Source organism: Siphateles boraxobius, unplaced genomic scaffold, assembly GCF_051911475.1.
Source record: "Siphateles boraxobius isolate OS27281-9 unplaced genomic scaffold, OSU_SipBor_1 19, whole genome shotgun sequence".
Lineage (NCBI taxonomy): Eukaryota > Metazoa > Chordata > Actinopteri > Cypriniformes > Leuciscidae > Siphateles > Siphateles boraxobius.
Genome location: NW_027508799.1, coordinates 26,137,687 through 26,152,396, shown reverse-complemented (window position 1 = coordinate 26,152,396; position 14,710 = coordinate 26,137,687). Strand labels below are relative to the sequence as shown.

At 37.9% G+C, this 14,710-nt stretch overlaps 1 protein-coding gene across 26 annotated transcripts in view; it reads right to left on the bottom strand.

The window, feature by feature from the left end:
* Positions 1–14,710, bottom strand: part of grip1 (glutamate receptor interacting protein 1) — a 269,029-nt gene that overhangs the window by 25,063 nt on the left and 229,256 nt on the right. For all 26 annotated transcript variants that reach the window (XM_077234606.1, XM_077234610.1, XM_077234609.1 and 23 more), the window contains 3 exons: positions 9,646–9,832; positions 7,661–7,806; positions 5,292–5,372 (listed from right to left, as the gene is read on the bottom strand). In XM_077234606.1, coding sequence (XP_077090721.1) covers positions 5,292–5,372; positions 7,661–7,806; positions 9,646–9,832 — 414 coding nt within the window. The remainder of the gene's footprint in view (positions 1–5,291; positions 5,373–7,660; positions 7,807–9,645; positions 9,833–14,710) is intronic.

The window sequence follows — 14,710 nt, the reverse complement described above, 5'->3', positions numbered from 1 at the left end:
AAACTGGAAGGTTGTGTCTTTTTTACTTCGAATAAGAAAAATAAACTCCTTTGTTAATCCTGCTCACTTTTCAACCTAATATGCATCCCAGATGGTGGCGCAGCTTAATCATAATCAATTCTGATGCTCTCTGTAGCCTGTCAGTGATCGTCTTATGCTGCCTTATGGGGGTCTGTTCTTTAAGCTCTACGCATTGAGATGCCGAGCATGTGTCTGTGTCAGACAGACAGTCCCAGAGGTTTTCTTTGGTGGGTTGTTATGGTCCGAGAACAACCCTGCAATAAGACAAGCTCCAATTGACAGAAAAGCTTGATTACTTGAGAGGTTTCACAAGGTAATATGATGGATTATTTAATTTCATTTTGGAAAATGGGTTGGTGGGTGGGTGGTTGTGTGTGTGGGGGATTTCCCCCTTTGGTGACACTTAGGTGGGGATTTTTTAATTTGGGGGCATTTTTAAAAAAAAATTTGCTCACTTTAAGAATTTATTTTCTTTTAACAATGGGGTAATTTTGTTACACATAAGTTTACACACTGCACAAGAAAGCTTGATTTTAACCTTGAACTGATTTAACAAAATAAACAAGAACAAATAAACAAATTACAAGCAGAATCACAAATAAATACAAATGATATAAAGAGGGCTTTTTAAGGTTTTCAGTTAGGTCTAATAGTATTCAGCTACAGGAATACTACAGAAGTTGAATAAATTTAATGTTTCATTGTATAAATTAAATACAGATACAATTTTTCTCCCTATATTTTCAATAAAATGAATGACAGACAGTCGCTGATATATCAGGCTGATGTCACTTTAAGGGCTAATGCACGGATCAAATATACTGATACACATGAGTTTTCTTTCTAAACTGTTTACATTCACCCAAGACATCACTGTCTGTGTTTATGTGAATACTCCACAGGAAGGGCATATTTTTTTTTTTAAATGTGCATTTCTGACCGCGTAAGCGCAATAAGCTGCGAAAAACCACTCAGTTTGGTACAAAAAAAAAGAATACACGGTAAATTCATGTATATTCAAATGTAACTATAAAAAGTAAATGGTGAAAAGCATGTCTCATGCCTTTTTTTATCTGTAATGGCTTTATTTAGCTAAAATGAAATCGGAGCTTTCCACTTTCAAATTACAAAGCAAGTCAGAGAGGTTTGTCAGTTGAAAGAGAACATTAATTTCAGTATGATTCAACTGAGAAAGGTCAAAGATTCAGTCTCGATGGTACAGGCTACAGCACTAGCAGTCTAAAAGAGGAAAGAAATTGCTTTAAGGATGTCAATCAGAGCGAGCTAGATTTGAACAAGCTATCTGAGAGCAAATTGTCACAGTGTCAGCAATGCAGGTACTGAGGTGTAGCCTATCTTACAATTCAATTTCCAAATGTTAGTGAGTTCTCAGACCAAAGAAATAATCATGTTTTCTGCTCAGCTCAAAGAGTGCACATGTCCGCTGGCCTTAAAGGCACCTCACCATATGCTGCATTACAGTTACAGCAGTGTGATGTCACCTTCAGATGGTGCACATCAAAGCACAGCCTTTCAACTCCGTGAAGCTCTGATGAATTTTATAGCAAGTATCCAGAGCAACAACAAAAAAACCAGAGGAATGACTTCTCACATAAACAGGCACTCTTGATAGTAAATCAGCCAGCAAGATGATTCTTATTTGACAGGCAAGCTACATTATGACATTCAGAATGGAAGAGCACAGCCATCTCCTGCCCGTTTCCTGGTCGGCGGCAACATTGTTGCCACTGGTAGCTTATTTGTCATAGTTTTCCCCTATTACTTGCACTGCTATTTGGCCTAACCATGATAAATAGCATGACCCATTTCGCAGTCTCTGCACCTTGTCTGCTCATATTGGTCTGGCCAGGTGAATGTCAATCTTTACACAAGCTTAGGGTCAAACTAGAACTACATGTAGTAAACTTTTGCTATGAGATTGATCTGATCCAGTTTATACAGTAAAGCAACTATGGCGATCTTCAAAAGCATTTCTTATGAATTAACCTTTTTGTTCATTCAAATGTTCCTTTAATTTTCATTCAAATGTTCCTTTAATTTTTTTTGTTCATTCAAATCAAATCTGCAGTCTAAGCAGCCAAAAAAACATGGGAAATATGGTGTTTACAATCACACTTCATATATAAATCTGACTAAAATCAAATTTTTATGGATTTCACAATGTCCCCCACCCCCACCCACCCATATCCTTTCATATTCCAGTCCACAGCAGATGGGACACCACTAGGATAATAAGACACGGTAATCTTTAAGGAGAAGTAAACAAGACATCTAAATGTGTCCCACTATGTCTTTATTAGTACCTGTGAAATACAGGCCCTACAGATTCAGATTTCACACAAAGCAGAAAGCCATTAAACTGCTCAGAAAGGCCACGAGAGCTCCGCAAAGCCCATATAGATAAATCGACATGTGGATAGGACACCCTACATCTCTATCTCTATCTCTCTCTCTCATTCCATAAAAGTTGACTTTCTCAGACATCCTGCAGCCCCTGAGCCAAATGGAGGCATATTTGAGCAGATTGTCTTTGTATATAATGTGTGTGTGTGTGTGCGTGTGTGTGTGTGTGTGTGTGTGTGTGTGTGTGTGTGTGTGTGTGTGTGTGTGTGTGTATTTCTGTTTCTATTAAAGCAGACTTTAATAAAGTGCACAGATCCTCCAGCACTCTGTCTTCATTAATTAAGAACAAGAGCTCCAACCATTCAGTGCAAACTCCCTGATCTCTGATGAGTCTTAAAAGGACAGTTCGAATGGTCTGACAAGTTTCAAAAAGGATGCAAAAAATACTTTGTGCACTATATTTTTTGTGCACATCATTTAATATTTTTGTTAGGAACAGACCAATAAATGTAAGGATTATGCTATTATACATTTATGTCTAATTTGTGAATGAATTACATAAATTTCCTCACAAAAAGCAATTATATGGTTTTTATGTAATAGAGTCACATGGTATACTTTTATGGTACTTCCTATTGCAGCTTTTTGAATCTTGAAAGCTCAAGTCGTCGTTCATCAATGTATTCTTAACAATTTCTCCTTTTGTGCATAGAATAAATTCATACCATTTTGGAACAAAAAGGGTGAATAATTAAAACAAACTTTCCTTTTTGGATGAACTATTATTATGTTCATTGAATGGAGATTTTGAGAAGATGCAGAGGAATATGGGAACCATTAAAAAACAATTTTTTAATGATCTGAAAAGCAGTTACAGCGGTACTTTAGCACTGGCAAAATAGTTTGTCTGGTTCATTAAGGAAGTTCAGACAGCTGTAAAAAGCCACAAAGAAGCTTTACTGGGAACCGTTTGCTATTATCTTTGGACTGTGTATATCTTCATAGCCAATCCTGGGAGAATTTGCCCAAACACATTAGCAACAAATGTGAGGACTACACACAACTTGTACACCAGCAACGTAATAAATACGTATTTAGAAAGCATGGATGATGACGGTAAAAATTGCTTTGGAGGTAAACAACTTCACAGATTCAGAGAGAAGCAATTACTGCTAGGTTATTGCATAGGGGTCCAGCAATGTATTTCACGAAAATGCTGGCTAATAACAGAAAGTTCGTATCATATTGCTGTAATGGGGAAAACAGTCAATGTGACAAAACCGAGCTGGGATGAGGTGATGAATCACTCTCGCTTGACAATGCGGGCGGGCATTGATGAAGCAGCTGGCAAAGGCTTCGAGCGTTCGGCGCGTGGGGTTTACGAACGAGCACTGCAAAGCCCCTGACTGCAGGCACAAAACAGATTGAATTCACAGGCAGATCCATCTATAAACACCTTTCCAAAAAAATCAGGTGATTTTGACACAACAGGAGAGAAGATACAGTATCTTTTGAGGAAGGAGGGAATAGTTTGGTATTTATTTCCATAAAAGACAGCACTATTTATGGGCTTTTGGGAGATGATGGTTCAAAAAGTATAATATCCCACAATCCAATGTGTGTTTAGCAAATGGTATTCAAAATACAAATTGTAAAAATACTAAATTGTAAAAAAATAGCCAATTTTCCTCAATTTCTAGTGAGAAAAAAGAATTTGTCACAAAATGTTATCTTGGTTATCCCTAAAGCCTAAAGAAACTTGAATTAATTATAGATCTTTAGATGAGACATTATGGTGCCTTGGAAGACCTTCATACACAAAAACACATCACACACATAACGCAATACAATGAAACTGCCTTCTGGATGCACTGCAGTCACTGTGACCTACAGTCAGTTCCAAGCAATTAAATTTACAATTGCAATAAATGAGAGGTAATATATAATTAGGTGCTTCTTGTCATGCAGAACTTAATTTTTTTTTTATATAAATAAGCACAAACCCTCTGAGTAAGAAAGGATTTTCCCCCCACTACCCTAATAAGCAACAGCTAAATTTGTCCCCCAGTAACCCAATAATAAGTCACCCAGTTGTGTCTCTTTAATGTCCTTGGAACTGAAACAAGGGTTAAATGTCACATATTTATATCTCCGTGATATAGGGAGTGAAGGAAGACCCAATTGTGAAGTCGTTTAAATGTGTGGCCTGGATATTGCACAAAAAAATGCTGAAGAGGCAAATAAGAGTGCAGTTAAAGGGATAGTTCACCCAAAAATTAAAATCAGCCCATTCTTCTTTCAGAGTTATATTAAAAAATATCCTGGCTCTTCCAAGCTTGATAATGAGAGTGAATGGCTGTTTGACTTTGGAATCCATTAAAGCTATGTATTCATGATTAGAGTGCTCGACACAGATCTGTGGGGGTTAATAAAGGTCCTCTGAAGTGAAGCGATGCGTTCGTGTAAGAAAAATATCGATATTTAAAACTTTATCGACGACCGTACACATCGATTTACGGCAAAAGAGTAACACTTGAACTTGACGCACAACATAATGACGGCAATTGACGCCTCTCGCGGATCAAACTAACAGGGCTGGGCAAAGGCATTCGTCATTACGCTGTGAGTCAAGTTCAAGTCTGAAAGAAGAATGTCATATACACCTAGGATGGCTTCAGGAAGGGTAAATCATGGGCTAATTTTCATTTTTGGGTAAACTATCTCTTTAAAGCTTCAAATGGAAATGTTTGGCAGATGCAGATGTGGGAATCAAATCATTGACCTTGTGTTTTTCATATTGTTTATCCCATGTATGATCAATAGTAAAACTGTTTCTTGCCTTAACATGTACCATTAGCATAGACAACCATTATTATGCATAGAAGAACTGAGCAAAGAATACGTACAGCTGATGGTGATGCCCAGCTCCACACCTGGCTTCTTTGGTAGCTTCACATGGAAGGTTCCACTGCTTGGGATGACCGATTCTGGATGAGACAAGGAATGAAAAAAAAAAAGATTTTTTTTTAGATGCAGGTCTATCCATATAATCATTCTCAAGTTTGTTCAAGTCTGGATTCATAGACCATTTTGAAACCGAAATGTGGAGATTCAATGGGATACAAAATGAGATGGTTAGTGGAATATCCAAGCTGCTTGTTTTCTTTTTTTCATACAATGAAAGTGGATGGTGACCATAGTGGTAGCTTTTACCTCCTTTGATTTACATGCAAGAAAGAAAGTAGAGTAAATGCTAGCAGAACATAATTTTTTGGGTGAACTCTCTTTACAGTGACTAGGAGACAGCTGTAAAAAATTCAGACTTTCTCTCAGGCAGCGATGTAGATGATCTTTTCTGACAGAAGCCCAGAATCCTCAGTCTGAAAGACTGAAATCTCCATAAAATATGTCCTTCTCCTCTGGGCAGTGAGTCAGACTCAAAAAACATGACAGAAGTGTCAAAGCGTCAAAAGAAAGAAACCACATTGCACTCCAGCAACCCTCCATTACATATAAAGTTCTCTGCTCTTGAAATGATCATGCAGTTATTCAAGCCAACTCATTTCTTCCAAATCAACAAAAGAGTCTTTCAAAAACACTTGGCCTGAACTATAAAAAAATAACGTACAAGCAAAAACACTACCAAGTCGTTCTCCTTCCAGCACATCCTTTCAATAGCAGATTTTATTGTTCTGGGGTAAAATATTGACATTTTATTGGGTTCCAAGGAAGATTAACATTCAATGTCGCAGAATGTAAATAAGTGGTTCGTGCAAATTAGTGTACGTTCATAGCTTGTTATAAAAATATGACAAAAAGTTTCCAAATTCAATTAACAAGTTAGGCATACATAGCTTATAACACTCAAAAGTTGGGGAAAGTAAGATTTCGGTAAGAAGTCTCTTACCTTCACCGAGGCTGCATTTATTTGACCAAAATGTAATATTGTGAAATATCAAATTCAAAATAAATAATTTAAAAAGTTCAAAATTCAAAATACTGTTTTTCTATTTTAATATGTTCTAAAATGTACTTTATTCCTGTGATGGAAAAGCTGAATATTCAGCAGCCATTGCTCCAGTCTTCAGAGTCTCATGATCCTTCAGAAATCATTCTAATATTCGGATTTAATGCTCGACAAATATGTATTAATATAATATTATCACACTTGTTAAGCAGTGTTTCAGCAGCTTAAAACGATTTTTCCCTGGATTATTTGATCATAATATTTGATCAAGAAATATTTTTCAATATTATAAATGTATTTACTCTCACTTTTGATTAATGCATCCTCGCAGAACCAAAGTATTAATTGCAATAAAAATGCATAAATTAAAATTTTGTAGAATTCTATTATTCTAGGCTCAGCATTGTGTCATTGTCTTGTTAAGCCCTTCCTATATATAGTATAAGCCCTGTGTTTTCATTCTTTCTTTACAAAGTCTTGTTGGTGTTACACTGCACAGCGCTACTTCTGGTTTCAGAGTCATGGTCTTGATCTTCTGCCTGTCTCCCTGGATTTCCCTGTTTCCCTAAGCCTTGGACTTTTGTCATTATCTGGGTGGATTGGTCTGTGGGTTTGACCTTATGCCTCTTTTATAGATTACGATTATTGATTACATTCAATAAAGCTTGCGTTTTGATGTTTTGATCTTCAACCCAAGTCTCGAAGCAGTACATCAAAATAAAGTTTGTGAACTTTGATTAAACAGCATTTAAGCCCTTACTGAAATAAGTTGCATAAAGTCAGATTAGAGCTTAACAGAAACGTACACGTTTTTGTGAGCCATACGCATATTGTTAGAGGATAGTAGGCGGTCTATGCTAGTGCCTTAAGGCTGCAACTACACTTGAAGTCATCACAAACACAGTTTAAAAGAATTCTGATTAACTAAATGAAAGAAACTAATTAAGTATCATACCAAATTACACAAGACAAAATACTAGAATGACAAGCTAATTACAGCACGTCTCAAGGACTACAGGCGTTCGACGAGGCCCGTACTGTGATTACACTGCCAAAACACAGCACGAGATGGAAAAATTAGAGAATGTATTTTGGATTTCCTGTCTGGAAACAGTATCTATTAAATCATGGGCCACTTGTCTGGCAGCGCTAATCATTTATATACATCAAATAGACGGCAGATGGTTTGGCTCCCAGAATTATGGCATAACTTTAAAAAAATCAAAACACACTAGGATCAACGCGGGTTATGCCAAGATGGATCTTTCCTCCCCAAACAGGTTTGGAATTGATGAATTGTGTCCCCACCTGCTACGTCAAACTCAATCTCCAGTGTGACTTTGCTGGTGATGCTGGAGTCCCTCAGCAGCTGATTGGTCTCTTCCAGCGTGCTGTCCTCAGTGGGAATGCCGTTTATTGACAGGATGCGGTCGCCGATCTGCAGGATGCCGCACCTGTGCACAGAGAGCAGATTTAGCACACCATTCCTCTTACACTGGCCAACAGACTAGCTGTGCTGAATGCATAAAATACTAAATAATGGACTGCTTGCAGAGGGAGACAAAATAGGTAATGGTACCCAAGCAATGTCTCACACAGACCAACCAACCACTTATATTATGCCATCTGGCACCGTTAAATAGACATTAGTGAGTTGAAGTGACATTTTAGGCAAAAATATAAACGTCCTCTTAGCTCCTGCCTCAAGGTTAGAGTAAAAGCACTTTTTAATAGCTGAGGGAACAAAAAAAAACCTCTCTTTATTGAAGTCAGAAATGGCTTATGAGCTAAACAGAAGCAGCATTGCTTTAATCATGAATGAATCATGAATTATATGCTGTATTTTAGATGCTGGTATCCAGTGTGGGCTGCTACCATTCCTACCAACAAAAATTCAATTCACATATCGTTTCAAAGCAGCTTTACAGAAAATGCTCGTCTACATTACAATTACATTGTCACATCATATTGTGATTAGCGACAAAAACCAATGGCGTTTTGGTGGTTTTGCAGCTATGTTGGAGGGAAAGATTGACTTTTATGGTGCTTTTTTGTTCTTTTTAGAGGTTGACAGCCTTAGTTACTAAATAGAAACAGGTTGGGCTGATAGCATGCATATTTTTCTGAGATGCGTGCGTGTGTGTGTGTGTGTGTGTGTGTGTGTGTGTGTGTGTGTGTGTGTGTGTGTGTGTGTGTGTGTGTGTGTGTGTGTGTGTACATTAATAATTAGAACATGATAAACTCTTTAACAGACATCTTGGACATGCATTTTTGAAGCTATATAAGGTACAATTTCTTTAAACTAATATATATATATATATATATTTTTTTTTTGTGGCAATGATAGCAGTATTCATCTGGCACAAAAAACGAGGATGACGGCATTAAACGATATAGAACTAGGATTAAAATTAAATAAAAGTTAAATAAAACACCGTATTAATAAAACCACCAAAACACCATCATTTATATAAAGATATTGTAGTATTTTGTATAACGATGCGAAAAAAATTTAAAAGCGCAAATTGATTCAATAAAAAGATGCACATACAGTACAATGAAATACAACAAATTGCAATTGTTTTACTTGTTTAATAGCTTGTTACTGAAAAAAGCTACATTATTGTAAAAACTTTAAATTGTTTTCACAGTAGAAAGATGTTAGGGTGACAGCATCGCTACTTTTGTTCCCCAACGGCGGTAGATCTTCATCAAATCCTCAACATTAAAAGGTTTATATCAATCACTGCAATTACAACTTCAACTGGCAACGAGAAGTCATTTCTGTTGCTTTGGTCAGTAATTACAGTAAAGTTGGGATGTAAATCCCCATCAGTCGACACGCAAGTTCATTTGGATGCCAGCTGAGGCTCTGGCGCTCAGGTAATTATAGTTAAGTGCTTTGCTCTATCACGTAAAGGTGTAGTCAATCACAGCCCAAGCAGACTGGAAATCAGATCGTCATGGCCAGGCAGTTATATATCATGTGGGATCATCACATTATATCATCGATGGAGATGTGGCTCTGTGGAGGATAAGTTATAAGCTGCAAGAACAGCGCAGTGATATAATAACTGTGGGCTTTGGGATGTGTTCAGATAATACAAATTAGATTTGAGATTAAATATTCAAGATTCCCAAAGGGAAGTTCACAGTTCTCTGATAACGCAAACAATTAAGCTCCACCGAGCGTTGCGATCCGTGGAAGGGTTTCTGGAATATTAAAACTCAGAGTTTTAACTAGGTCAAATGAGGCACTGGAGATTAATATAAGTTGTGTTCGGTGATCTTACCGCTCTGCAGGGCTGTCGGGGTCTATGTAAGCGATAAGCGGTGGAGAGGACAGGGTTTCTGTAGCAAAGACTCCTCCTTGGAGCTGGATCCCAAAGCCCATGATGGAGTCGCTAATGAGGGTCACCTCTGTTGTTTCTGTGTGGACCACCTGCCCAGCCAGTCCTACGGTACTGGAAGCCAGAGACACTACAGGAATGAAAAACATAGGACAAGGGTCACAAATAGCAGGAAAAGTTATAACATATAAAATGGATTTTTACTCTTATTGTAGCTCAAAACGACCCGCCCCATTAATTTTTACTATATAGAAAAGAGCAGCTTGAACCTCCTGCTAAACTTCTTTAGCGATCAATCTAAGGGCAAGAAAAAAAAGACAGGTTTAGTAAATTAAGACAATTCGACAACACTTTAGTTAAGGGTCCGATTTTCACTATTAGCTAGTTGCTTAGTACGCTTACTACTAGGATATTGGCTGTTTATTGCTTATAAAGCAGTAAAAGCACATATTAATGCCTTATTCTGCATGACCATATTTTACATCCCTTAATCCTACCCAATATCTAACTACCTTACTAACTATTAATAAGCAGTAATTAGGAATTTATTGAGGCAAAAGTCATAGTTAACAGTTAGTTAATGCTATTAAGAAATGAAGCCTAATCTAAAGTGTGACCAACAATCCTTTTAAAGGTTTCAAATTACTGTTCTGTGTTCATCTCTCAGAGCAGCTTTTACCAGACTTAAATGTTGTGAGCCCTGAGTCTTTGGAGTGACTGAGCTGGATCTGTGCCCTCGCTGCAGATAAGAATTCAATGTGTGCGCTAGTATCTATGGGCCAGCTAGGTGCGCTTTGAAATAAGAAAAGGCACTTTGATAATAGAGTTTATTATATCGCAAATTAGACCATAGGGATCATAGGCAATTCTTTCTGTGGATGGTATGAATTATGAGGTTGTTAGAACTTCTTACCTTACAATTCTGGGTCTGAAATGACTATATTATGCAGTTCTTAAATAAAGGGTTGTCACTATACCAACATTTTGAGATTTTAATACCGCCTCAAAAACTAATATGCTACTATACATAGTTGAAAATATTAAGGATGCACTAGTATTATTTCTGACTGCTACCGCTCAGTTATATTTTATTATTATTTATATATGATTATAGTCTTTAGTCTTTTTTTAGTCACAAAAAATGAATCATAAAAACAATTATAAAAAATGAAAACTTAAAGACCATTAAAAATACTTAAAACGCATACCAGTATGCAATATAAAAAATGGATATTCATTTTGACATTTGCTAGCGTTTTTAAAAATTAACTTTAGTGCTAGATTACAGTAAATACAATCTAAATGTACAAAATGGGATAAAAGAGCAAAGAGAAATATGAAATAGCCGCTGATAACGATAAACTAAAAACTGTTCATGAGTTTAAATTTTGTCTATTTCTATTAGACACACAAACAAGTGAAAAAAGATATGCCCTGTTGTTTTCACTGCATTGATTGAGAGACATTAAACCAGCTTACTGAAAAGCAGACAGGCACATAAGCATAACCAATGTGATTTACACACTGCGCTTCGCCCCATTTACAATTGTCTATATCAATAAAGTCTCATGGGATACATCTCAATTGCAAAGCCACAGATTCGAACAGGGCTGCAAAAAGAACCAATTTTGCCAATGTTTATGGACAACATTTGGAGATCTTTTTCACTCTGCGTGCTTTCAAAGAGACAAGTGAAAATGCGCTCTGACACACGAGTGCCCTTAAAACCCTTGACTGACCAAGCTTGAACTGTCATCTCAAGCACCAGGGAGCACAGACGGTAATCAGGAGGTCTCTTTCCCCAAAGACACATTCAGAAATCTGCCTCCAGGTTATCGACCAGGCTCGCTGCATTCTTAAAGAGCCTGTTATACTCTCCAGATCTCTCTAGTGTGACTTCAAGAGTAAGTCTATCCGAGATTGATGGCCCTGCTCACGGGCTAGATTTACCGCACCAGACACCTTTATTGTTTTAAATGCGGTGACCTTTCCTTTTTGATTGAGAGTGAGGGATGAGAGAGGGAGGTTAAGGTGACGCAGATGAAGATAGGACGCCTCTTGGATGCTGAAACACTTTTAGGGACATGCCTGCGGTGAACATCGATCAACGATCGTTTTGGACTCCTTCTGTCTGAAGCGCTGAAAGTGATACTGACTGATATTTTTGCGAATGGCTCAGGGGCCGCAGACTGCGAATTGACCTGACCAGGGTTTGTGCGCTTCGGGATTCTTGCTTTTGCGAGGCGATTCGGTTAAGTGGAGTCTTTGGTTTGTGGTAGACTTCAAAAGCTCAGATAGACAAGCAAGCACCTGAGGGGTCATCGTCTACACATCTTAAAGAATTGCCAGCTGACTAAATCATTCTAGCTCGTTCACTTCCTCCTCTTCCTTCCTGCTAGAAATCTTCATTTGTGCTTCCCACAGACCAAATGAGTCAGCTGTAACTTGAAATCCTTAGAATGAGTCAGAAGGGTTCTGAAACATTTTCTTCGACAGAGAACAGATTTTTGAGGCTTTAAATTGGAAAACGCACCTTTGATCCCAAGGCCCTTGACTTGCGTCATCAAATATATATATATAACAATAGGAAATGCATAAGGGTCATTTTGACCACCTTTACAATTTGGGATAATGTTTTTTTTTTTTACTGCATCATATGAAGGGAACTTAAAAAAATACATGAAGGAGAGTAAATAATAATTAATGTATTTTTTTTGGGTTAACTACGCTACATATCTACGGGTTAAGTGTATGCAGTAGCCTGAAGATACCAGGAGCCTTCATGTCCTCAACACAGTCCTTTAATGTAATTATATTTTCCTCTAGCAGAACATATTAACTGACAACTGCATGGAAATCATAAACGAGGACTGTAGGCATTAGACAACAATTAAATTATGCTAATATTCTCCTGGTGAGAAGACACGGTGCTAGTTCGGTCACAGTACATTAAGCGCAGACTGGTTTGTTCCGGACCACAGAAACACAGAGGGGAACGTTAAAATTAGCATGACACCACCTCCAACAGGGGTAAACAAGATTTAGAAAAGACATCAGTGAAAGCTTTTTACAGTTCCCTCAGCAGGAGAAGAGGTGGTCACAATGTGTCTGTTTATGGTGTGTGTGGACAAGACAGATAGTTTCACCTCACATTCACTGCTTCATTGACTGCATCTGATCTTGCGGGTACAAATTCGTCACAAAAAACAAAACAAGGTTTCACAACAAAATACATGGGATTTGTCCCTATAATGCTTTACAAAAAGTAACAGGACACTAAACCGTGCTGGTATAAAGCGCACTTGAAAATGGCACAGCCTTCTGTGTTCTCGCTCAGTGTGAGGAGATGGGTTGGCATCACATCCAGAGACGTGTCTTTGCTGTCTGATGGGTGACTTTGCAGCATGTATCTCCCTCCCTGCATCGCTCCACTCTCTCCCTCTCTCTATTTCAGAAGTGTCTGTGAGCTTTATTATGTCCCTGTGAGCCAGTGACAGTAAAGGCCTCAGGAGGGACTTTTAACAAACCAATGCTACTTTGTATGCTAGAAGACGTCACTCATGCAAAGACTGGAAATGCTGAGTCAGCGGCACTACATGCAGTGGACCTGTCCTCACTCATTTGCCTTTGCGCTACAGGCTGTCAGAAAATATCTTGGGCAATTGGGCTCCTTAAAATGACTGGCGGTTCCCTGTGTGCAGAGCTCTACGGACAGTGAAATCAAGGTGCTATGCAAATAGGGCTCATTTGGAGCATCAATGAAGTTAATCAAGCTTTAATTAAGCTTTCAATTTGGGCCAGTGAGGCAATGAACAGTTTGCTGCCCTTTGAGCTTCACAGCAGTGAGTTGAAACAATGTGATTGGCGATAAAGCTGCTAAAATTCATTAGCGTTTCTTGGGCAATTATCAATCTATATTTGATACAAATTCAAGCTTTTCAGCAAGTAATATTTATTCATATTTTTGATTGAGTTTTTAAAAAAATATTTTCCAGGTTTAGTAATTTTGTGATGTCATTTTATCATTTTTTTTAAACTCTTTCCCCCCCATTGACTGAATTTCCTGGCTTTCCGTGTTTTCACATGGGGGCGCTATTACGCATGTTTTGAAAGAGTACTGAATCTCCTGATAAAAACACATGCGAAGAAGATGCAGGAACAAGCGATATCATGCAATCATATGCATACGTAAAATAATGCAATCATCAACATTAAACAGCATATAAATCAAAACTGCCTAAAGTTACTGAATGAAATGTCGACCCAGGACGAGGAATAGGACTGTGTAAGCATTAGGGGTGTTGATGGACTCGACACACTTTATGTATGGTTTTGATCATTGTTCTGAATCCGATCTGGATGTAGTCTGACAAAAACGTGATTTTCTCTGATTTACTTTTCATTTCTCAATAACAACAGTGGTCCAAAGTTTTGACTGGTAGTGTAATACTTAAACCTGGTTATTTCATTAAGTGGACCTACCAGTCTGAGGTGTGTTTCCCAAAGCCTACTATGGTCGAAAGTTCTGTCGTTACCAATAAAGTTCAATGGCACTTGCGACCATATTTGGCAAACGAAGCTTTTAGGAAACGCACCCATGGTCTAGCTGGTGTGTAGTTGGGTGAACAGCTGATTTTCCCAACCTGACCAGCTGAAAAATGCTCTTCTAAAATTAGCAGACCAGTTTGACCAGGCTAGGAGACCAACTAAGACCAGCACACCAGCTTAGACTAGACTAAGAGGTTTTTAAACAGAGTAGCAACTGTGCATTATCCTGCGTGTTCCTTTTTAGCTATGAATTTTTCCATTATGATATAATATACTCTGGTGTGCTCCTCTGATTAAGCATTTTTCATGTGCCTCAGTAAAATAAAAACTGAGCAAAGACTCAATACAACTATTACAGACCCATTATGGAATCATTTTTCTAAACAAACAGCGTCTATGAGGGACCATGCACATGCTCATGGCAGTAAAAGTGAAAATAAATTTGTGTAATAGATGAGAT